The 26,447-nt window shown below is 35.0% G+C and overlaps 1 protein-coding gene across 1 annotated transcript in view; it reads right to left on the bottom strand.

Annotated features, from left to right (window-relative positions):
* EYS (eyes shut homolog) overlaps nucleotides 1-26,447 on the bottom strand; it is a 1,188,193-nt gene that overhangs the window by 925,403 nt on the left and 236,343 nt on the right. The window contains 2 exon segments of the mRNA XM_036415133.1: nucleotides 14,498-14,552; nucleotides 14,555-14,613. Coding sequence (XP_036271026.1) covers nucleotides 14,498-14,552; nucleotides 14,555-14,613 — 114 coding nt within the window.

Raw genomic sequence — 26,447 nt, 5'->3', positions numbered from 1 at the left:
CTAATAGGCCGGGGGCGGGGCATAAATAGTATGGGTACACTGAATAAAAGAATGATTCACACTCAGGAGGGATGAAGGAATGAGAGATTTCATCATACTACTCAGCACAGCATGCAATTTATTAGTATAATGTACAAATTGTTTATTTATGGAATTTCTCACTTACCATTTCTATGATAGCTGAATACAGGCAGCTGAAACCATGGAAAGTGAAACCCTTTCTAAGGGACAACTGTTCTACCTCCAAATAAGGGCAAATTCTGAGGCACTTAGGGTTATGATTTCAATATATGAATTTTGGGAGGGCACAATTAAACCCATAACATCACCACTAACTGTCCCCCTCACCTCTTTAGTCTCGACAACCAAAACTATCTCTGGACTTTGCCAAATGTCTCCTGCAGGACCCAGCCTATGTGTCTCAGGGGTTGAGCATCGACCCATGGAACAGGAGGTTAGGGTTCGATTCCCATTCAGGGCACATTCCAGGGTTGGGGTGGATGCCCATTGGGGAGTGTGCAGGAGGCAGCCTATCAAAGATTCTCTCTCATGATTGATGCTTCTCTTTCTTCCTCTCCCTTCCTCTCTTTGAAATCAATAAAAATAGCATTAAAAAATGCCTCCTGAAGGGCCAAATCATCTCTATTTGAGGACCACTGCTGTCAAAAGAAAAAAATAATCATACTTAAAGAAAAAGTCTTCCAAAACCAGTTTGTCTCAGTGGTAGAGCATCGGTCTGCGGACTGAAAGGTCCCAGGTTCGATTCCCATCAAGGGGATGTACCTTGGTTGCGGGCACATCCCCGGTAGGGGGTGTGCAAGAGGCAGTTGGTTGATGTTTCTCTCTCATCGATGTTTCTAGCTCTCTATCCCTCTCTCCTTCTCTCTGTAAAAAATCAATAAAATATATTTTTAAAGAAAAAATCTTATTACCTTTGGACCACCATATTGCGAGGAAGCCTAAGTTAAGTATAGGGACACAAAGGTAACCAACCAAGCACAATCAGAAAATAATAAACAAACAAACAAATAAATCTGTCACCACTTTAATATGTATGTACCACTCAGGCCACTATACATCATGTCCCCTAGATAGAAACTAAACTCTTTTCACCCACAAATGTCTTATCCTAATGGAATTAGGCTATTATTAAGTCATATGTAGAATAGACTAGTTGATCATAATTTCTTGGGGTATTTTTGTTTTTATTTGTCTTTGTTTTGTTTTGTTTTAGTGTTTGGATATAGCTTTTCTTGACCCAAATTTACAGATTAAAAAGACAATTTATCTGCTCACTCCTTTTGTCAATACACAAAGCTGAGGCAGAGAGAAGAATACTGCAGTGGACACACACTCAAAAGTGGGGAGAGGTAGGCAGACATATAGTTAGGACTAGCTATAGTACTTCCATGGCCTCTACTCTGCAAGCCATAAGTAATGGCTCATGTTTACACTTGAGTACTGCTCACAGCTTGCTTGCTGCCAGACTCATATTTTTCTTTGAATTATGCTTCCTCTACCTTGGAGTGTGAATTTGGCTATGTGCTTAAGGTTTTCAGAAGGGTTTTGTCCAGCTGAGTTTGTCCACATGCCTCTGCCTTACATCATTCTGTAGTTTTAACAGAATATAAAATCCAAGCTCCCATGCTGTGTCCCCGGAAGCCCACATTGACTGATACTATTCTGGATTTGATCATTGCCCCGAGTCCATTTTGAAAATTCTTTTCCAGCTGCAGAGTCTGGAAATAACAGTCATATTTATTTTCCAACACAGCAGTCCTGGGTTAAAAATACATTTCTAAAATATGGTTGTAATCATCACTAGCTCATCTCCTTCTCCTATTTTAATGTAGGCCACTAAATGAAGCTTTTTGGTAATTTCACCAATTTGCCCTGAAATCCTATATGCCAGGTCTATGAGGTCATTTTCTCTATCTTTCTTATTAACACAGGTCAGATCCTTGGCAGTATTTGGTCAACATATAACAGGATTCCCATTTCTTCAGCCTCTAACAACTATTTCCTGTCTCTTCCTTTAGACATCATTAAAATTGCCTCACTTTTCATCCTCTTTCCTAAATCATTCCAATGCAAAACATATATACATTATATCTATATCTATATCTATATCTATATCTATATCTATATCTATATCTATATCTATATCATCTATATCTATATCTATATCTATATCTATATCTATCTATCTATATGCATGTGTGTGTAGAAATATACGTACATATATATTTATACACACACACACACACACACATATATATATATGTGTGTGTGTGTGTGTGTGTTTTAGTTATGAAAGTACTTTATTTCTAGCTACTAATTACTGTTTCCATTATTTTTATGCATCTAACACTAATTCACATAAAGACCTACAATAACCATCTATTATTTCTCATGGATCTGTGTGTTGATAGGGCAATCTCACATCTCTACATGTTATTGGCTTGAGTTACTGATAAATTGACCTGTTACTATTATGATGTTGACTTTTGAGTTCTGACCCTAAATACATTTTTTCTAATATAAATCCAGCTTTATTATATTTTTAGGCTTTTAAGAAAATGGTATACATTTATCTTTTTTATCATAGTACTTATGCTTTTATATAGTATATGTGCATTTCTTGAGACTAAACAAAGTTGGGTCTTGGTTTAATCCAACTGAATGTAAACCTCGCTTGGATTTTTGGTAACTCATGACATTCATTGTAACTGCTATGGTAAATGCATGTCCCTCATTTGGCATTTGTTTCCAATTTTTCCTATTTTCTGTTTTGTTTTTGCTTCTGTATATTTCCTGTTTTCTTTTTGGTTAGTTAAATATTATTTATTTTATTGGTTTTAACTATAGCTATACCTGTTTACTCTTTTAATTGTTGTTGTTTTGATTGCCATTTGTATGGTCTAGAGTTAATTTGTTCTATTTCACATAAAATGTAAAAAAAAATAATACCCATAGAGTTCCATTTGCTGTTATTTTTGTCATATCTTAAACTTACTTATGTTATATTTACATTATAAATCCCATTATCGTGTTGTAAAGTTTGCTTTAAACAGGGGTACATGCTTTAAAGAAATTAAAAGAGGAAAATTATCTTATATAATAAAAGACTAATATGCAAATTGTCCCCATCAGGAGTTTGACCAGGGGCCAGGGCTGGCTGGCCAACTGCCCTCAGCACCTCCCTCCTGCTGGTTAGACCCCACCCATGCATGAATGAATTTCTATACCAGACCTCTAGTATATTATATATAATAGACCTCTAGTATATTATATATATAACATTTACCATTTTCAAGGTTTATGTGTCTTCTTATAAATCAGAGCTTCCATTTGGTATTATTTCCTTTCAGCATGAAGAACTTCCTTTGAGATATCATATAGTGAAGATAGGCTGAGAATAAAGTCTTTCTAGCATTATTGAATTTCATTCTTATTATTGCCATATTTTGTATTGTCCTTTGATTCTATTTTCTTACCTGAAGTAATAATACTATTTATTATAGGAGCACGTTAGCATGGCTGAGCTCAAACTCCAAATTCTATCTCATTGGTTTGGAAGCAGCTGACATTTTTCAGCTCTTCATATTTTCAGTGGTCGTTCTCATTGAAAACATTGGAATTCCCCTACATATGTATCATTTCAGGCACCAAAAAGAAATTATGCAATTTAAACGAAGTCTCTGTGCTCCTCCATATGCTGCTCTTTCCTTCCAGGATGCCTGCCTTCACTTTTCTGCCATTTTAGAAGCCTCAAAATCTGACTCTTCACACTTGCAAGGTGGCAATTTCTGCTATTTTCACTGTTTATACAATGTGGACAGAAGGTACCCTCAGGTTTACTGCCTACTTCTGGTCACCCTTTGAGCCTTAAAATACTTGTTTTTATAATTTGTTCAGAGTTTGAAGAATGCCATGTCTGTGTGAGATTCCACTGTTACCAGAAGCCCTCAGAATTAATCTCTGCTTCTGTTTTCTAATCCCTTCATTCCGTTTAACCTCTATGTTTCCCCCACAAATCAATTTCCCATTGCTATGTCTTCCTAAGCTTGTCACTTCACCCCTTTCACAATAATCAATCTTCTATATATAATATTATTTAGTGGAACATTTCTTTTACATTCTCGCCTCATTAAAACACTCTGTTGTGGTTATATCTTATTACTTTCAGCACTCTACAGGGCAGCAACTTTTCCTATATCATTGAAACTTCAGAGTATAGAAGTGAGACTGAATTTCTCCTCTTATTCACTGACATACAAGCAAATAATATTTTCTCTGCATATCTTCAGTTCTGGACAAAGTGGAGCATTTCTCTTCCATTCTTCCTGAAGGGGTTGAGTGAGCTAGGAGGAGAACCCAAGACTGCATGGACAGAGAGACAGTAAGGAGACCCCTGTCTTGGGGAAGATGTGATAATCAGTGAAAGGACACAACCAGCTTGTGGTAATGCACAAGAAAAAGTGAGGGAACAAACATCTTGTGAAGTATCTTTTCCACTTACTATAGACTAGAGTCTCATTTGCCAAGCTCAAAAGAAAAATACAGATAATAACAGTTTAGTCCTTTGACAAAGAGTAGATATGAAAAGGCAAATAGAAGATATCCATATATCCCATGAACCATTAAAAATTTCAGAGGTAAAGATCTTTCTCTTGTCTCACACTCTACCTCTTTGGGTCTTCCCTCCCACCCTCCCCCCCCCCCCGCCCCCTTTCTGGAACCTACCAAATAGTTTCAAGGAATAAAACAGTCTCAATCTTACTACCTCCACTTTCTCATTTCATCTATATATTTCCTACTTTCCATTAGTTCAACTATTAAACTCCACTGATACTTGTGTTAAGGTCACCAAGTTCTCTTTAATAATTATTTTTGGACCATTTCCACACTGAATTGTAGTGGACTGTCCAATAATAGTTGATACTTTCTTACAGTGTCTTTCTCAAACCCTCTTTCCTTTCCTTTGGTTTCTCATTGTGTATTTCTTTCTGTATCTATTCCTTAGATTTTAGTTTTTCTGATCATTATTTCCTTTGACATCCTATATATTTCTTTCTAACTGATATCTTAGCAAACTATACTCCTTCGGGACTCTCTCCTATGCTCCAGATGCACATATTAGGATGATTTAAGGGAGACTTTCACTTTAATAACTTATAGTCTGACAAACTCAGCATTCTGAAGCTCTGCTGATTTCCTTTTCATTATACATGCTTCTAATATACCTGTAGCCCCAGGGAAATAACTCATTTTTTCCACCCTGGGCATCTGAGCATGATTTTTTTTTTCTTGTCCTCACTTCACACATCTGAACATCTTAAAAAAAACTAACCTGTGGCTTATTACCTAAATATTTTCTGAAATCTTCCAATTCCCTCAGCCTTGTTTCCATATCTTTATTTTATTTTTAAAAAAATATTTTCTTGATTTTTTACAGAGAGGAAGGGAAAAGGATAGAGAGTTAGAAACATCATTGATGATAGAAACATCAAGCAACTTGCCTCCTGCACAACCCTTACCGGGGATGTGCCTACAACCAATGTACATGCTGCCCTTCACCAGAATCAAACCTGGGACCTTTCAGTCTTCAGACCGATGCTCTATCCACTGAGCCAAACTGTTTTGGCTTGTTTCCATATCTTTAAATAAGAGCTTGATTATTGTAAACACTTAACTTCTCCTCTACTACCAGTATATAACTGTTAAAAAAAAATCAAATTCAATTTTATAGTTTAAGGTGATCTTTCAAAAAATACCTTTGATTATGGTTGTGTGTTTTTTTCCAGACTCATTACTTGCTATAACCCCTGGTATTCTTTAGATGACATTTCTGATTTGGACTGTGCTTTATACTCCAACCTCATTGCTCTCAAGTAATTTTGATTGCACTGAACACATTTGAGCCTTTTGAATTCTATGCTTTCTTTTCTCCTCTGCTTATCTTCTTTTATTTTATTTTAAATTTCTTACTGGAGCATTCATAGTTCTGAGATATTCATAAAACTTCAAAAATTCATCAACATATAATTTGTTCAATTTAAAGGGAAAAGACCATTTTCTACATGCTGGGAAAGGGATAGTTGCCACAAATGGATTTCTTTGAGAAATCTGAAAAGGACATATAGTGAAAAGGTTAAAAAAGAGTAGAGGACAAGATTCTAAAAAATACCAAAAATATTAAAATAACCTGAAAACCAAAAAAGGCATGAATTTATAAAAACAATAGCTGTGCCATCACTTTCTAACTTTACAGAGTTCAAATTATTATAAACAGATTGCAAGTCAGTCATTCTTTGTGATTTTCAACTTAATTATAATTTTACCTACATGTTACAGATTCAAGGGTATATTATCTCCTGTTAATAATGCAAATCAAAAGTGATAAATATAAAATGTAACTTATAGTTAAGTATTTCTCTGAATCTGTCAGACCTATCATTCTATCACTGTATGTATTGAGTTACTGGAATGGGATTAGCTCTATAATGTCTTGCTGATTAAACTCTATAGCATGCTCAATATAATATAATCATATATATATATATATATATATATATATATATATATATATACACTTAAATTATATAATTAATGAAAAAAATGACCAAAATATCAAATACCTCTAAATTCCAAAAAAAGAAAAATAAATTAATAAAAGAAGCAAAAAGACTTTATTCCTATTATAAATACAACAAAGAGATATACCTATGCTCTACTCAGGTTGTCTTTATTCTTGCTAAGTGGCCTCAATACCTAAGTATTTATATTGACCTAAAACTAATCACCAAGAAGGTGAAAACAGTATGACTGCCAAACCAATATGTATTACATGCTTCCTGTTTTAGTTGTAACACAAAAGAAATAGAAAATAGAATTATTGACATAAACTACTAAATTAATAGTTTGATGTTGTTATTTTTGGCTAATCCTCACCCTAGGATATTTTTCCCATTGATTTTTAGAATGAGTGGAAGAAAGGGGGAGGAAGAGAGAGATAAATATCTACATGAGTCACATTGATTGGCAACTGTGCCGGAGAACTAGCCTGCACTGAGGTGCATGCCCTTGGCTGGAATGGAGCCTTTGACTCTTCAGTACTAGGGCTGATGCTCTCACCACTGACCAGACTGGCTAGGGCTGAATGAATAGTCTTTTGTTTTAATTGAAAATGTATTATGAACTCGAGCTATTATTTCATCCAAATTATTTGAGCCCTCCAATGCAATACTTATATAAAAAATAACCTTTTTTAATGTACTTAATTAATATGTAATTGATTTAAATTCTTTTCAAAATATTAGAGATGGTTATCTGTACAGTCCAGGCAAAATATTCTGTCCTCCAAGAATGTTAAGATAGGTGCAAAAAGACCATTTAATCACAGCATCTGTAGCTCCCTGTTGTATTTCAACACAAGAGTGACTGAGATGTGGCTTATAAAGGCTGTAAAACTAATTTCTCCATTATTCATACTCTAGTCTTTTTCACTTCTGGGCAGTTAAAAGTATGTACTGAAACCTGCTTTTTAATTAAAAGTTCCCACACAGAGTGTCCTAACCTGAAAACAGCATTGTTATTCTGGCTTTCAACACAATTAAGCATTTTATTTATTTTTTTCTTTTCTTTTGAAAACATGTTTAATGGCTCATTATCATTTCTGCTTTTTTAACTTAATTGCTACACATTTAGGGATAGGTGTCATTAAAGCTTTAGCAGATAAGACATTGACTCAAACAGTATTTCTATTCTACTTGCACACACATAGCCTTATTAGTTTAAGCACTTATTTATGTATTTTTTAATACTAAACATAGCAGAGCTCTGTTTTCTCTGTATTAGAAATTGGAAACTTTGATATTTTAGAAGAGAAACAACTTCTTTCTTACCACCAAAATGTAATAGAAATACAAAAACTATTGGTTTAACAATGGTATGTGCAATATCATTCTCTCTCAGATTCCTTTATTTAGTGAAATTTAATATGCAAAAGTTTCATTTTATGAATTATAGAATCATCAACAGTTTATTTACTAGTAAATATACAATTAAAATTTTAGATTTACCATAGTGTTTGCTTTATGTTTTTGTGTTGCTATTGTTGTTTTGAGAGAGAGAAAATCATTGACTGGCTGCCCTTTGCAAGCACCGCAAGTGAGGACCAAAGCCACCACCTACGTGTGTGCCTTGACCAGGAATCAAACCCTTCTGATACAAGGATGCTCTAACCAACTGAGCCACACCAGCTAGATCATAGATATATCAAAGTTTTCTATAGAGAACTCCGTTAACTTAATATAGATCAAAGTATTGCTGATGTGTAATGGGCAATTTAAAAGTTGTAGTCATCATCACCTACTTAAGAAACACTTCAAATTCGGTGATTAAGTTTGACTTTTTACTAGTAAGTGCTTCACTGGTAAGGAGAGCAGTGGCTAAGTCTGTCAGGATCAACTTCTTTTACATGTAGTCTTCATCTTTACCTTTTCTTTACTTTCATTAGATTTCATGGTCATTATGTTTAGAATTTAAAATTGCTGATTGGGCACTGCTAATTGGCGCTGATTTTATATATATATCTATACTAGAGGCCCAGTACACGGATTCATGCACATTGAAAGTAAATTGATTAGAAGGTGGCCGAGGCAGGACTGAATGAGATGGGCTGGACATGCCCTGGATCCAACCTCCTGTGGTCCTTTCCCATCCTGCTGCACATGGGGCGGTGTCAGGGCTCGAAGGGCATCTATAGAGTGAACTGGGTCCCTCTGGCAGGTGGGATTGGGCCAAAACCAGCACTCCACCTTCCCCAGAGGGGTCCCAGAATGTAAGAGGGCACTCTGCAAAGTTGTTGTCACTCAGCAGTTCCTGTGTTGAGTATCCCCTGGTGGTCAGTGGGTGTCACAGCTGTGGCCAGGGGGCTGGTTGATTAGCCTTTTATATATATATAGACTAGAGGCCCAGCGCACAAAATCGTGCACATGTAGAGTCCCTAGGCCTAGCCTATAATTACAGCCATGTCCACTGCTCCTCAACACTGCCACTGCCCTGCAAGTCCCTGTAACACTACTTGCTGCCACCCTAGGATATTCCACGACACTGCTTGCTGCTGCCCCGGGATGCTCCGTGATGCTGCCACCGCCCCGTGACCCTCTGTGATGCTGCTGCTCCTTGCGAGTTTAGTCCCCAGTCCTGCTCTATTTCCACCCAGCCTGGTTCCTGTGGTTCCCTGTTGGCCTTCCAACAATGGAAGGGGGTAGGGGGGGTACCAAGAGATGGTCAATGCACCTCATAGCAACTAGTCGATTGGTCACTCTGGTCATGACACCTGGCCTTTTATTATTATAGATACTGGAGGCCCAATGCACAAAAATTCATGCAAGGATAGGTCTTCCTTCCCCCAGTTCTTGGCACTGGCTTGCCTCTGGCATCCAGGACCTGGACTGCTTCTATCTTCCAGCCATCCACAGGCACTCAGGACCTGGTGACTTCCTTCGGGCTGCCTACAGACACCTGGGACCTGGCTAGCTTCCACTGGGCTACCCACAGGCACCCAGGACCCATGCTGGCTTCCCTCCAGTCCTGGCTTTATCAGGAAGGATATACAAAATGATGTCTGGTCTAATTAGCATATTACCATTTTATTATTATAGATACTAGAGGCATGGTACATGAAATTCATGCACTGGGGGGGGGGGGGGACGGGGTCCCTCAGCCTGGCCTTCACCATCTCACAGTCGAGAAGCCCTCGGGGGATGTCTGACTGATGGCTTAGGTCTGCTCCTCACAGGGAGCTCCTCACAGGGAGCAGGCCTAAGCCATCAGTTGGAAATCCTTAGCACTGCTGTGGAGGTGGGAAATGCTCCCACCACTACCACTGAGAAGCCCAGCCATGAGGCCAGCTTCTGGCTGAGAGGCGCTCCCCCTGTGGGAGCTCATTGACCACCAGGGGACAGCTCCTGTGTTAATTGTCTGTCTCCTGGTGGTCAGTGTGCATCATAAGGACCAGTGATTCCACCTCCACTGTTCTGTGGATTTGCATATGAGCCTTTTATTACATAAAAGAATAATAACTGTATTTGCAAAACATGACCACATACACAATTGTTTTTAGTTCTGGAAGAAAGAAGATTGAGTGTACTTAATATCGGGAGAGAGTGTGTGTGTCTGCATGATTAATAATTTTCTTTTCATTTCCTATATAGAAGAACATTTTATACATTGAGGCTTTATTTATTTCTATCTATTCCATATGTGAAAATTTATTTATTTTTATTTTTTATAATATACTTTATTGATTTTTTTACAGAGGGGAAGAAAGAGGGATAGAGAGTTAAAAACATCAATGAGACAGAATCATCGATCAGCTGCCTCCTGCACACCCTTTATTGGGGATGTGCCTACAACCAAGGTACATGCCCTTGACCGGAATTGAACACTTCAGTCCTCAGGATGACACTCTATCCACTGAGCTAAACTTTGTAGGTCCGGAAAATTTTTTAATAACCTACTTAGTATATTTTGCATAGCAAGATAAATTAATATTAATGAATAATTTTTGGAAATGTTAGAAATATCAGGCTATAGTATAGGGTGCCCCAGTTAACAATGACTAGCTCCAATAATAGACTAGTTAATGACAATAGAACTCATTGGGAATGTTTGATATTGGAAATATTCTTATTTTAACTAAAATAGAAAATTGTTATTTTCTACTTTATAAATATTCAAATATATATGCAATTCACATTTTGCTTTTTTTTTTAAATACATTAGCTTTTCTTCAAATAAATCATAATAATTACATCTATCAGAGAAAGTGAAACACATTTTTATTTATTAAAATTCTGTGTTCATAGCTGAAAAAATTCTGTTTATAGTAAATAATAATAATGCCATTTCTTTCAAAAGAAAATACATTTTGATGTTTATTTGCCAGCTTCATTTTCTAAGACTAGAACACTAAAAGAAGCCTAAGGTAAATTAAAACTAACACTTGCTAACTCCAATGAGGAAAATAGTACTGAGAAATTTATTTTCTGTATTTGTTTGTTCTTTAAAAAAAATAAATGATTCTACAGATTTCAAAAGACATATAGCATTAATAAAATTATGTGTACAAGTCATGCTACTTGTGGAGGATTTGTTGTTATAATGCTAGAAACTACAATGCATAAAATATTATATTATTCAGCTCTGCAGAAATAATTATATAAATATTTTTCTATTGTCCCCACAAATGGGCTATAAAATCACAGTCTGCTTTTTGGATAAATCCCTTTCTCTATAGTGTTTTTTTTTTTTTTTTTAATTATAACTAGGAATGCATTATAACTGTTGCAAAGGACAACATGTTTGAGCAAGTGTATATTCTTAAAGTACTCAAAGCATTATATCTTACAAATTCACATATGTTTAAGAAACAATAACATATTTTAAATTTTCCAAAAACAAGCTCATAAAGCTACTTTTTCCCAATACCCATTTCAATGATGTACTTTATTTATATTCCTCACCTGGGGATAAGTTTTGAGAAAGAGAAACACCTATGTGAGAGAGAAACATTGATTGGTTGTCCCCTTTATGCACCCTAACTAGTGATTAAACCAGCAATATGCTATGTGTCTTGACCAGAGATTGAACCTCCAACCTCTAGGTGTATGGAAGGATGCTCCAACCAACTGAGCAACCCGGTCAGGATTCCATAATGTGCTTTAAAAAAAGACAATCACTATATGTAGCCCACATTTAAGGAGTAAAGAGTCATGTTTCACCTCTGAAGTGCAAAGTATCTGCATACATTATTTGAAATTATTCTGTACATAAAGCACATGTATTGTTCCCTAATTTTTTATTCAATCATTTATTTTTACCAGGTGAACTCATGGATGATTATTTTGTATAATAATTAACTACTAATTTATATTCTTGCTCAAATTATTCTAGCTTTGGTCATTGGGAGTACCCTCAGTTGGCTCCTGTGTCCCTTGGACATGCAGTCATAATTTTGGTTTTTTTTTATTAATTCCTTGGTTTGTGGTATTCTCCACACTTATTTGTACACATGATCTCCTTGTCTTGAATCAACTAAATCTCCAAGGAGACCTGATTCCTTTTATTGGAGGATAGCATAGGAGGGGGAAAAATCTGGGCATCAGGCAATTGTTATGCTAAGTGAAGTAAATCAATCAGAAAAAAAACTAAGAACCATGTGATTTCACTCATACGTGGGTCATAAAACTGAAACTCATGAGCAGAAACAGCAGTGTGATAGTTACCAGAGGAAAGGGGGTGGAAGGAGAAGGGGTCCTAATATATGGTAACAGAAGATTTGACTTTGGGTGGTGGACACACAGTGAAATATACAGATCTTGTAACATATCTATAATTATAATGCTAGAAACTACGATGCATAAAAACACTGTACCATTCAGCTCTACAGAAGTAATTCTATAAATTTTTTTTAAAAAATCATTTTTAAAACATCTACACCTGAAACTTATATCTTCATGTTGACAAATGTTATCTTAATCCTATTTAATAAAAGTCTAATATGCAAATTGTCCCCTCCACTGGGAGTTTGACTGAGAGTTCAACCTGGAGTTCAACCAGGGTACGGGGCTGGCCGGCCAACTGCCTGTGGCTCCTACCCCTGGCCATGAAGGAATTCATGCACCAGGCCTCTAGCAAATTTAATAAAAAAGTAAAAAATAAAGCAATTTTAAAAATATAAAGTTAGACTATTATGTATGTATCTTTACAACTGTATAATTAAATATGTATTGTCATCCTACCTAACCAAACATTACATAATATTGTCTATTGTATGGATTTTACATAAATGTGTTACAAAATTATTTAAAATTACAATTAATCAGGTGATGATTTCTCATTTCTGGCAAACAATGGTATTTATAGGACATATCTCATTTAATCTCTATTCAACTCAATGAGGTAGGCATAATCTCAATTTTATTTAACAGACAAGAAAACTATAATTTAATGAGATTAAACAGATGTAAAATATTTGAAATTAGGCATGCAATCTTATATTTCTATTAATAATTATAAGAAGCTATCTAAGAAAATTAGGTGTAACTTTTAAAAATATTTCACCTGGCCAGTGTTGATAAATGGTTAGAACATCAGCCCATGAACCAAAAAGTTGTAGGTTTGATCCCCAGCATTGGTCAGAGTACATGTGGGAGGCAATTTATGATGTGTCTCTCTCACATAGATATTTCTCTCTTACCCTCCCACACTGCTTTCTCCCTTCCACTCTCTCTTAAAATCCAATGGGGGAAAAAAATCTTCTGGTGAGGATTAAAAAATATAAAAATAAATACAATAATCCAAATTGATTATATTTAATTGAAAAGTAAGGTGGTTAAATGTGTAAGTCAAGTTCATTGAACTACTGGGTACCCAGATTAAACCTTTTATCAGTGTGTGTCTGTGAAATTGTTTCTTGATGAGATTACCATTTGAATCAGTGAACTCAGTAAGGTAGCTTGCTCTTTCACTATCTTTTGGCATCAGCCAAATTTAAGAGGCTCCCACTAGAAAACACACACACACACACACACACACACACACACACAAAGTGTAGGAAGGGAGAATTTGCTCTTTCTTGCCTGCTTACTTGAACTGCATTATTTTTCTTTTGTCCTTCAACTGAGATTTACAGCACTGACCTTCCTGGTTTTTAACTTGCAGATGGCAGGAGTGAGAATTCAAACATCCTATAATTGTGCAATTGTATGATACAATTTCAGAGAGAGAGAGAGAGAGAGAGAGAGAGAGAGAGAGAGAGAGAGAGAGAGAAGGAGAGAGAGAGAGAAACAAGAGAATCTCCCATTGCTTCTATTTCTCTGTAGAACCATGACTGATATAGTTTTTAAAATTTGTGGCTTAGAAAATGATACTGGAGTTTAAAGAAGTATTCAATGATTTTTATATACCAGTACTAGTTTGCACAGTATTTTATCAAATATATATTTTACAAGGAAACCATCTATTTATTTATTTAAAAAAACAACAACTATAGTTTCTTAACTTAAGCTAAAGAAGTATGATCAAAGTTGAAATCCATTAAAAAAGTATATGTTAATGGCAACTATATTTTAAGCCAAATATAGCTACTTCCAAAAATTAAATAAGTGATTCTATTATAAAACAATTTTATGAGAAATGAAATAATAAGAAAAGGTATTTTAAACATAAAGTGATAGGGTGCTAAGATATTTCTTACTTTTCAGTGTGTCATTTGGTTGTAATGGTGATCTTTTTAATAAAAAACTAAGATAAATGATTATAGTGGATGAAAAAACGAAACTCATTTCAGTCTCCGTAAGGGATAATTGGTTGGTCACTTTAGGAGCTGACTTTAATAATGTTGTTGGAAGACTGAAATGAGTTCAGACAAGAGACAGACCTGCGTTTTAATTATGTTTGCTTGTCCTCCCTTGGTGATCATTACCTTTAAATGGGGCCACACAGCGGAAGAAGCAATTCCCAGGTTGATCAATGCGCGAGCAGCTCCATTCTTGCAGGGATGGGAAGCACACGCATCTGCATCTATCTCTCAGGTTGTACCTTTGAAAAATAGTAAGTTTTCAAAGGAAAGCAGATACCAGATTATAATTCTTAAATTTGTCTAAATCGTTTAGTCTACTCGGGGTGTTAGCAGAGACTAAACTCATCAAATAAGAGCACCACACACATTAGTGTCAGAACTCTTTAATTTCACCTTACTAAAACTGCAACCACTTCTCTTGAAAGTACATCCTACAAGCTAATCTGAGGAGGTAAGCATTCAAAGTCTGCTCAGATGAGAACCAATTTATATTCTACTTTGGAGTCTAGAAATGGAATAGGATGTTTTGAGTTACTGGGATGCAAATCAAATGTTAGGCTAAATGAAATTAAAAGGGGACAAAAAATATATACTACTGAATCAATAACTTCCTGATATAATTCCCCAGTGCTAAGTGATATTTACAAGGCACAACTGTCAAGTTACTTACCAAGAAAGCCAGGGACACAGATGCATTTGAATTTATCCATGAGCTCTGTAGATGTAGTGTTATGGAGGCTGGAAGGTAAATCAAATTTCTTTCCATTAATTTCACAAAACAGGCCTACATGGAAAGAAAAAAACCAGAAGTGTCCATTATCTATAGTCTTAATGTTTTCTTTTAACTAGTTCTGCAATGCAGAATTTCCAATAATGCTACACCTATAATTGTATTGCCATAACTACCCTTTCATATCATATCACTTGGATTGTTTCTTAATATGCAAAGTGCTAGAAACAGCCTAAATGGACATGGAATTAATTTTTAAGACTGATGACAGCTAATTTTTTTTTGCTAATTTTCAACAAGGATAGACAAATTTACACATTATACTTACAAACAAGGTAAATGGAAATTTTCTTAAGTCTTAATTTTTTCTCTAAAATAGTTAAATGAATATGGGCTAGGGAAAATTAATGTAATATAGATCTAAATAGGAAAAATCATACCTAATTAAGTAGAAAATCTACTTTTATAACTAGTATCCTATATAATAAAGAATTAATATGCAAATGGTCATTACACTGTGACGTGTAATGACCAAATAGCAGGTGGGGGGTGGGGGCAGTGAGCTGAGCTGTAATGGGCCAGATTCATGCACAGGGCTACTAGTCATTAATGAGATGATATATTAAGAGGAAATATGACATTAGGACACCAGGTTAAACTGAAGAAAAAAGGCAAAAACAAAAAATAATATGAGTCTATAATACTTTGTTTAAACCTTAACAATATTTATTTGGTAATTTTCCTTATGGATGAATTTTGTGAAGGGAAAAAAGGCACATTTAAAACTCTGTGTTTTTTGTTTTGTTTTGTTTTGTTTTGTTTTGTTTTTAGTAGATGGGGATATAGCAAAAGTGATTTCTTCGAAAGACCTGGTATTTGCTCTCTATCATACAATTTTAAGAAACCACTTTGAGTTTTTGTTGATGATAATGGAGAACAGTTTTTATAGTGCCTTCATTTTTTTCCTGAAGATGATCATTCTTAAGATTGACTATGTAAAACCAGTTTTCCAGATTTAGTAGGAAAAATGCTATTGCATTCGTGATTTTCAAAACAAATTTAAGTTTATTACTTATTAAAAATAATGTTTTATCAATCAATTATTAACATAGAAGTAGAATTAGGAACAGTTTTGGTTAGTTAGAATTTTGGGTAACATTTTGGCTTGTAATGTTGGCAATTTTGTCATATTTGCTCGCATCTTAGGAAAGTATTGAGAGTCCTACTGCTTTTTTTTTAATCTATGAAAATAAAGGTCCGCCTATTGTTAGTTTCTTCCTACTATATATAAAAAAAACAACAAACCAAAAACAAAATAAACAACAAAAATTCACACATATTTTAAAATGTAATGAGCTCTTTATCAAAAATAAGTGACATATCTGGTCAAGGGTAACTTAAAGAGTTACCATAGTAACAAAATGAAATGTGTTGTAAAAATAAATAGTTCATGTTTTAAGTATAAGTGTCCTGGATTTATAGTTTATAAGTCTCCTAAAAAAATAAACATTCATTTACAAAAGCAAAATATTCATACCACACTGAATACACCTATTCCTATTATGATGTGAAGATGTAGTAAAATAATCCAAGTAGATATTATATATTCAAATGTTCTTTTGGGAAAAAATCATTTGTATGCCCATGTAATAAATTGTGTCTTCTAGAAATAGAGTTACTTACATCTCAAATTAACTCTCAGTTATCACTGACCCTTGGTTATCCTATGTGTTTACCTTGAAATTCATCCTTACACAGGACAGCAAAGGTGCTGTGAAGATTAACACAAGTGTTTGCATTTGCACAGGCATCACCTGGGCACTCACTCATCTACCTCTATCTCACAGTTCTTACTTAGAAACAAGGAAAGGATTCATTTAATCACAAATGTGTTACTGATGCAACCTACAACTGACTCAAGAATATGTTTAGAACGTATGAGATTTTCGACTTGTCTGAAAAAAAAAAATCAACACATTGCCTGATGCTATCAAATAGATATTTACTTTTTTCTGTTTTAGTTTTTATGTGACTGTGGCTTTATTCTTAACTCAGTGAAACTAGGAGAATTCAAAATTTCCATTATTTTCTTAGAAGTAAACATACATGACTGTAATTAAATCACAAAGTTAAAAAGAGCAACAGTAATAGAAGAAATAAAAGAAGGCACTATTTAACAATGTGTTTCTCTATTTAGTGGACTTGATGGTAAGAACTGATCTGAAGTGCTTTTTATTCTATTGACTATGTTCAATGCTTAAATTTTAATAGTGTTACCGTTTTAAGAACATTTTGTGAAAATAGCTCACCTCTCAAGAAACACTTGAATTTAAATGGATGAGCAAACACAAGGTTAGTGTGAAGCTCATAAAAATTACCAGTTCTGTGATTATCATTAGGTAAACTAGGATTTATGATTCTCAATTTTCTAATAAAAAATCAAAGAAGTTAGTTATCTTTAAACCAGTTTTTTGTTATACTCTATATAAAGCATTCTGTGAAATATTCTCCCATGATTTATATAACAGCCTGAGAATTATTCAATAAATCCTTTTTACTGTTCTTTGAGGTTAATTTATAATCAGTACCTCTCTTTTTTTTTTAAAAAAAATCATGAATAAATGTGGTTTACTCTGACAACACAAAGTCAGTACCTCTACTTTAGAATAAAATAATAGTGCTTTTCCAACAAAAATAAATAATCATACAGCAACAGAAATATAGATTTAGCTAGGGAAAAATGAATACATATAAAGGAAGACAAACTTCTTTATGAAAAGTTAAAAGCTGATGAATTGTGAAATGTCCTTACCAATATCTGGCAAATAATAATAATAATAAAAAAAACCCAAAGTGGCATTGTTATTTGCCCAGTTATGAATACAATACTTGGTATGCCAAAATAGAGAATTTCCATTCATTAAAAAAGATTGTTATTTTTAATGTTGAGAAAATGTTTTATTGAGTGTCTGTACCTTTCTCTTGTTATTATTTCATATGCAAAGGCTTTTCGGAGAAAAAACTTGAAATAGATTATCTAAAATTACCTATGTCAGTGTGTTGTTTGTGTATCTCCCGATCAAACCAGAAGGATAAAAATTACACAGGGGTTAGTATCTTTATGTCAATTCTGTAACCTCCATAACAACCATACTGGAGGGATACTGTACTTATTTCTATTTTAAAGGTGTGGAATTTAGACAAATAGACGCTATAAAACTTGCTTACATCTCTCACCTGTGAAACAGTGGCAGAGCTATAATTCAAATCCAAGCAATCAGCTGCAGCATTTCTTAGTTTTTATATGTCATTCATTTTAATGGGATCTCTCACTCCATAGGCTCACCAATATATTTCTGGTTAGTTGTGCCCAGGGAATAATTTATTTGATTACCAAATGGCATGTGGCATTCCCAGAATCTCCTGTTCTGATTCTTCCTATCAAAATGTTGCTTGTTGTGATGCCTTCTGTCAAAATATTTTGGGTCCCCAAAATATCAGTGAAGAATTCTTATCAAGTATTACCCCAAAAAGCTGATGCAGAATTTCCAAAGTGAACCACTCCTAAATTCCCATAATCACCCTAACTGAATATGCACCCACTTATCTGTGTATACCAGCAAGCCCTGTCCTAGAGAAGGTTTGAGAAAAGTGAAGTGCAACTCAGGGACTTAGTCAAATCCAGAGGAGAAAAAATGCAGTGGGTTTTAAAAAAAGGAATTCAAATATATGGCTAAAAATATCATATTGGAAATATTTTAATTTGTCTACTAACTTTATCCAAATACTAGAGGCTTGAGGCATGAAATTTGTGTATGGGATGGGAGGGGTGTCCCTCAGCCCAGCCTGCACCCTCTCCAATCCTGGACCCCTTGGGGGGTGTCAACTGCCAGTTTAGGTCTGATACCTGTGGGATCAGGACTAAACCAGCAGTCAGATAACCCTCTCATATTCGGGACCACTGGCTCCTAACCACTCACCTCTCTGCCTGCCTGATGGCCCCTAACTGCCTCTGCCTGCTTGCCTGATCACCCCTAATCTTTGACTGTCTGCCTGATTGCTCCTAACTGCTCTCCCCTGTGACTTGCCACCCCTAACTGCCTGTGCTTCAGGCCTGCCACTGTGGCTTTGTCCAGAAGGACGTCCGGATGGTCGACCAGAAGATGTCCAGTCTAATTAGCATATTACCCTTTTATTAGTATAGATTTCTAGCGCACAGAAGAAACTATGGCTAGTTGCACTATTTGCAGTTGCACCATTATGCTAATATAACAACACATTACCGACTCAAGAGAAAGAACAATTGCTCTTGCTACTAAGGCCAGGAAGAAATGACACCATGAGGTCCTTTTAGGATATGAGTAACTTTTCTGTACATCTTTGCAGATAACAAAATATGAGTTTCACACAGCAGTTTCTTTTCTGTTTTTATGCACACCAGAGTTAAAAAAAAAATCTATTGAATTTAGTGCATTTTTCTTCTTAACTCCATTCAGAAGTGGATTATGGGATATCTGAAGCACAGATAAATTTAGATCTCCCTTACAAATTGTTTCTGTCCTTCAATCTAATTTTTGATAAATATTGACTAGAAATAAGTTTTCAATTATTCTGATTAATACATTCTCAAAGAGTTGGTTTGTTATTTTCACTATAAAATAAAAACTCTGTGTTTCAATATAAATGGAGTTTACTCAAGTGCTCAGGATGAGGTGACACAATTTTATGGAAATTGAGAAACCTATGGTCATCACAAAATTTTCACCAAAGTTAAACAAGCAACAAAGACTTCAATTAAGGCAATTGTAATAGAGCTGAGGGGCCAAAACTCAGTCTGAATTTCAATCTGTAAAACAGAGTGAAAAAGGTTTTAAAAGAAAAGAACTAGGGTCTATGACAATAGGCTATATGTGTTTGCTAATTGGCCTTACACAAAAGAAAGGAAATCTTTACCGATCTTCAAGATAAGAAGCCATTTTATAACTGGGATAAAGGTGTCTGCTAAAGTTATCTACTTACCACCCACACAGACTGGGAGACACAGGCATGATCTTTTTTTTTTAAATATATTTTATTGATTATTTTAAAGAGAGGAAGAGAGAGGGGGAGAGAGTTAGAAACACTGATGAGAGAGAAACATCAATCCTGCATACTCCCTACTGGGGATGTGTCTTCAACCAAAGTACATGCCCTTGACCAGTATCGAATCTGGGACCCTTTAGTTTTCAGGCCGATGCTCTATCCACTGAGACAAACCAGTTTTGGCATTGGTTTTTTAATATACACTGAGTGGCCAGATTATTATGATCTCTGAACACATAATAATCTGACCACTCAGTATATGTGATATATATATCACATATACTGAGTGGTCAGATTATTATGTGTTGATATATATATATATCCCGATGCATATATTAGAGGCCTGGTGCATAAATTCATGCATGGGTGGGGTCCGGCCAGCCTGGCCAGGGGGAGGAGACATGGATGGTTGGCAAGCCTGCCTGCTGGTTGAACTCCTGCTGGTCCAGGGGACAATTTGCATATTAGCCTTTTATTATATAGGATATACACTGAGTGGCCAGATTATTATGTGTTCAGAGATAATAATAATCTGGCCACTCAGTGTATATTTTTTAATTGATTTCAGAGAGGAAGGGAGAGTGAGAGAGAGATAGAAACTTCAACAATGAGAAAGAATTGTTGACTGTCTGCCTCTTTCATGCCTTCCTGCTGGAGATTGGGTTCACAACCCAGGCATATGCTCTTGACCAGAATCAATCTGCAGGCCAATGCTCTCTCCAGAGTCAAACTGGCCAGGGCAGGCATTATCTTTCTTGATGATTACATTTCAAGGTGATGGCTCCTAGATTCTTGTTTATGACAACCCGGGGTTGTAGACTTGGCAAGAGATTTTTAAGAAGATACACACCTTAAAGGACAGAGAAAGAATTTATAATTTTAAGTTTTTCTGAAGTAAATGCTTTGTGAAAAGGGAGGAGAGGAACTCTGGTCATAACATTTGGTTTTTATAAAGGAGAAGAAAGGCAGGAACAATCCTGTTTAAACTTTAAATTGAGGGAAACTTTATAGCTGTCTTGGTATAACTAGTCTGTGACTGATAAGATAATCTGTGAAGATTCCTATAAAACTGTAGTTTCCAAAGAGTGGAAGGAAATAATAAAATATTCATTTATATTCTTAATACAACATTCTTCTCACATTCTGAAGTCTAAGAAGTATTGAGTCATATCTCCACACTAAATAAAACAGATCATCATGATTCCTAATGTGACTCCAAGTTGTCTGAGTTCAAGTTCCTTAAATCAAATGAACTGTTACACTGCTACCAATTTATATTTCTAAAGACAAATGTGATGAAATACCCTACAATTTTAGCCTTCAATTGCTCCCTCTCCCTCATTCAAATTTCTAAAGCTTATCTATTAAAGGAGTCTCAACTGATGAAGATAGATAATTTATGTTTTCAAACATCAGGAGGGTTTGATTAGATATCTATTTAAGGCATTTATTATTTATTATTTATTTATTTATTTATTTATTTTTAACTTGACACTTTAAAATTTATGTAAGTCTTTAATGTTATACCATATTTTATCCCTGCTTAGATATACTTCATTCTACACCATGGTACATATCTTCATGGAAGCTTAACAGACTAAGATGATGCTTTAATTAGTTTTGTGACACAATAAACCTTCCATAAATACCTCTAGACCAGTGTTTCCCAAACTTTTGACATATGTGTATCCCTTCTATAATTTTCGTAACACTGAGTACCCCCACCCCTCATACTCATGAGAATGTAGAATTAGGCGCAGCTAAGCACAGTGCAGTGCATATCCCCGCCAAACTCCTGTGCAACATGTACCCCCACCAAACTCTTCCTGTACCCCAGGGGGTACCACACTGTGGGAAACACTGCTAGACAACACTGCTCTAGCTTGAGGCGTATAGATTTAGAGGATAAAGTAAAAAGATTACAGCAAAGTCCACAGAAGCATTAACTTCTTATCTGGCCTACCTTCCTGGCACTGTCTTTCTTCTTCTGCCTTTGTCATGCATCTTCTGCTCTAAGCAAGCACAACCAATCTGTTTATTTATTTTGAATTTATCTTTATTGTTGATAGAATTCCAGTTGTCCCTTCTTTTCCCCCTATTGCTCCCCTCCACCTTGTTCCCACCCCCTACCCAGGCCTTCACTGCACTATTGTCTGTCCATAGGTTATGCATATATGCATAACAAGCTTTTTGGTTAACCTCTTCCTGACCCTCCCATCCTCCCCTCTGTAATTTGTCAATGTATTTCATTCTCCAATGTCTTTGTTCATTAGTTTATTTTGTCCATTAGATTCCACATATTAATTAGATCATGTGATACTTGTCTTTCTCTGCATAGTATTCCATCCTGTAAATGTACCATTGCATAGTATTTCATTGTGTAAATGTACCACTCTTTTTTATCCACTCATCTACTGATTGGCACTTGTGCCTTTGAATTGCCTGGTTCCTTTTTAGAACATTTATCAAAGGTCATCTCAGGGAGCCTCTGCTTATTCTTCCCAGGTACAGGTAGGCACTTCCACCTTCTAAAGTATTTATGACCTTTTCTATGAGCAGGTGCTTATGTATTTGTATTTTCCTTAAAAATGTAAAAATGGTAAAAAAATAAAATAAAATAAAAAACATTAGTATCCTTTCTGGTATCTCTGGCACTTAGACTAGCTATTTACACATTATCTCTTAAATGAATAAAAAATTAAGTGACTGAATGCACATAAATGAAAATGGGATTATATCTCTTGAAGGACAAATGCTGATTTCGAATCCAGACAAGGACAAATTATTAACAAAACACTAAAATTCTAAGTGACATAATGAATATCATAGCAATTGTTAGAAGCAGAACTGATGCTCGATTCTGTTCAATTTCTGATTATTTTATACAATGGAAGCATTTAATATATATATTATATATTAAATATATTTATATAATATATAAATATATTATATATTCTGGCTTCATCCGAAAGGTCATCTGGAAGGACTAATAGAAGGCTAATCAGCTGTCTGGTCTAATTAGCATATTATGCTTTTATTATTATAGATATCCTATATAATAAAGAGTTAATATGCTAATAAGATCGGATGGCAGAATGACCTTCTGGAATGACCAGTGGGCAGGGTGAGTGGTGCCATGGAGCCATGAGGCAGCCATGGATGCAAGGGCCTTGCTTGCATGAGTTTTGTACATCAAGCCTCTAATGTGTGTGTGTGTGTGTATATATATATATATATATATATATATATATATATATATATAATTTTAAAAGCTTTCATTGCCAAAATGTAAATGGAATTTAAATGAGATTTATAATTTGATTCAGTGAGCTGTATTAAAGTCTCTACTTGTTTGACAAATAAGTTGTTATGCATAGCCACTTGAATATATTCAATAAAATAGTATTTATGCATACTTTCAGTTTTTGTAGTTTCTGCATAGACAAATTACATGATGAAGCATTTTATAATTTATTTTAAAATAAGTTTTAGAAGTTAATTTTCAAATTATCTTAATTTTTCCTAATATATTTTAAGTCTATATTTTAATTATATTTAAAAACACACAAATTCTAATTAATTTTTCTTTTTCATCTTCAGATAGCTTTGTATCTGTTTCTTGGTGATATTTTTTCAGGCAAAGTTCTTTAATTGCTTGCTTCTCTGGACTAAATCCTGTGGTGATAGGTTCCTCCTTATGGGAGCCATAAAATAGGAATGATGCCCTGACCCCAAAGCAATCTTAACACTCAGAGCCCTGTTTCATACAAGGTACCTGAAACATTCTATGCTTTCTTTACTCTGTCTCTACAATTCTTTCCTATTCCTTAATTCTTTAGTGGTTTGCCTAGAAATTCTTTCTCCCATCCAAGTACTAACCAGGCCCGACCCTGCTTAGCTTCCGAGATCAGACGAGATCGGGCGCATTCAGGGTGGTATGGCCGTAGACTAGAAATTCTTTCTTATCTTCTCTTGCCCATTGGTTATTGCTTTCTTTTTGTGTTTATCCATTCTTCATTTCAAACATACATTTTTTTATACCTACCATAGGCAGTTCACTTAATTGAAATCATTAACTGACTTATAGAAACTATCAACTATACCATGACTTCTATATATCAAGTTAAAATGATCAATCCTGATGGGAACCCCAGGGCAATACCAGTACGTTATCTAATAAGCATCTTAACTTCAACACAGGCAAAACTCTCTAAGCAGCTCTACCTCATTCTTCCTTATTAACTATAATAAGTTATAAAACCTAAAAGGTTTTTATTCCTCCTTACTATCATTGAATTTATGCAAACCCTGGCAACTTTATTTCTTAAAATATCTCAAATCTTTCTATTTATCTGTATCTCAATGACTAATATCCAAGTTGGTCATAACTATCTCCTTCCCAAACAAAAATAATAAACATTCTAACTGGTTTCTTGTTCTCATCCTCCCTCTACAACAGTCTACATCACAACCAGAGTGATTTCTAAATATGTAGGTATAATATTTAAATGCAGTATGATGGTTTCTGGCAGTTCTTCAGTTAAAATCTAACCTTGTTGCCTTATACATTATAGAGGCTCGTTGCAGAAAGATTCCTGAAAGAATAGGGCTTCCTGAAGCCTTCTCTTTCACCCCGCCTGCTTCCCTCCCTTGTCCACCACCCTGCCTGCTTCCCTGCAGCTTTGCTCTCTTCTGCAGCACTTGGCTTCCTTCTATGCTGTCTTCAGTTTCTCTCTGTGCCCGGATATGCAAATTAACTGCCATGTTGGGTTGGGTTAATTTGCATATCTATTCCTGATTGGCTGGGGGCGTGGTTTGTTTGTGTAGTAGAGGTGTAGCTAATTTGCATGTTTCTCTTTTATAATATTATTTAGGATGGTCCCTGACAATTTTTCAGCATACAACTCATCCTGTTCCTGTCTTGATCCCTTGGTTTATAGACTCATGAATTTCTCTAAGTTCACATTCATTTTTAATTGAGGTTTTTAGACTAGCAGACCTCTAAAAGTAGTAAGACCTTCTCTCACCCAGGTAACCTCTTATTTAGATTTTAGTATAAATAAAAACTCATCAAACAGGTTTATTTGGACAATTCAAGCCCCCTCTTACATAACCCTGTTTTATGTTGCCTTATATAACATAGTATTGGTGTCTCACACACTGTGTGTATTTCTTGTTTTTGTCTGTTTTTCCTCTCAATGAAAATTGAGCTACATAAGAGCAGATGTCTTGTTTGTGTATTAGCATTTTTCCTTAGGTGGAAGAGAGGGAGTTAAGGCACTAATTATTTCCCCATCAACAAACCAATATTTGTTATAAAGATGAACTACATTAAATATTTTAAGTGAATTAATTAATTCATGGAAAGCAGATACATTATTAGTATGTAAAATATTTTATAGATATGCAATCATATGATAACTAAAACAATAAAATTTTTGGAATAAGGATATTTATATATTTTAATTTTTTTCTGAAATTATACATACATTATTTTTAATTTTCCATAAAGGTGGTAGCACTGATCTAGACATGACTCATTAGTTTGAAGGCTGAAGCTGCTATTTATCCTACTGAATTTGTTTTGATTAGTATCAAAATTTTTATGTGTATATGGCTTTGTGCATAATTAATACTCATTTAAAAACTCTAAATTTACTACAAAAATCTCACTGCATAGCATGGCATATTAATTTTTCCTTAGGTAGAAGAGAAAGAGTTAAGGTACTCAGTGGTGCTTCTGTTGGGATATTAGAGCAGAATCTGGGCAAAAAAGTAGGGGGGAAATGATCCTTGAATTTCAAATCAAATCAGAACTGTAGCTCTCCCATTTAAAGTCCAGATGAGAGGTAATATCCCAGAGGCCTGATTGAAGGAGCCTAAGAAAAAAAAAAAACACATTACTTTTATTGATGATAGATTTAAATGAGGTAGAAACCTTAAAAGGAAACCTTTAAAGGAAACTTTTTTATTCTCAATTTCCAGTTAGAGAAACTTTGCATTAAAATTCTTGGCCTCTTTGCCCTTCCAATTGTTCTTCCCCCAAAACTGTGCAGTGAGTCACCTTTGTGGTGCAAATAGCCATTGATTCAAAATTCTTAGTTTAGATGGAGCTAATCTTTCAAAAGCTCAGTGGATCACTCTCTTTCACATGGTAGTAGGCAATGAACTAAGTACTGTGCTCTGCATATTGGAGGTACCATTTATATCTACATTAAGTCAGATCCTTCTCTAGAGATTATCATTAATCAATTTAATATC

This window comes from Pipistrellus kuhlii, unplaced genomic scaffold (genome assembly GCF_014108245.1).
Source record: "Pipistrellus kuhlii isolate mPipKuh1 unplaced genomic scaffold, mPipKuh1.p scaffold_m20_p_5, whole genome shotgun sequence".
Lineage (NCBI taxonomy): Eukaryota > Metazoa > Chordata > Mammalia > Chiroptera > Vespertilionidae > Pipistrellus > Pipistrellus kuhlii.
Note: the sequence above shows the minus strand (reverse complement) of the source record. Positions and strands in the feature narration are given on the sequence as shown.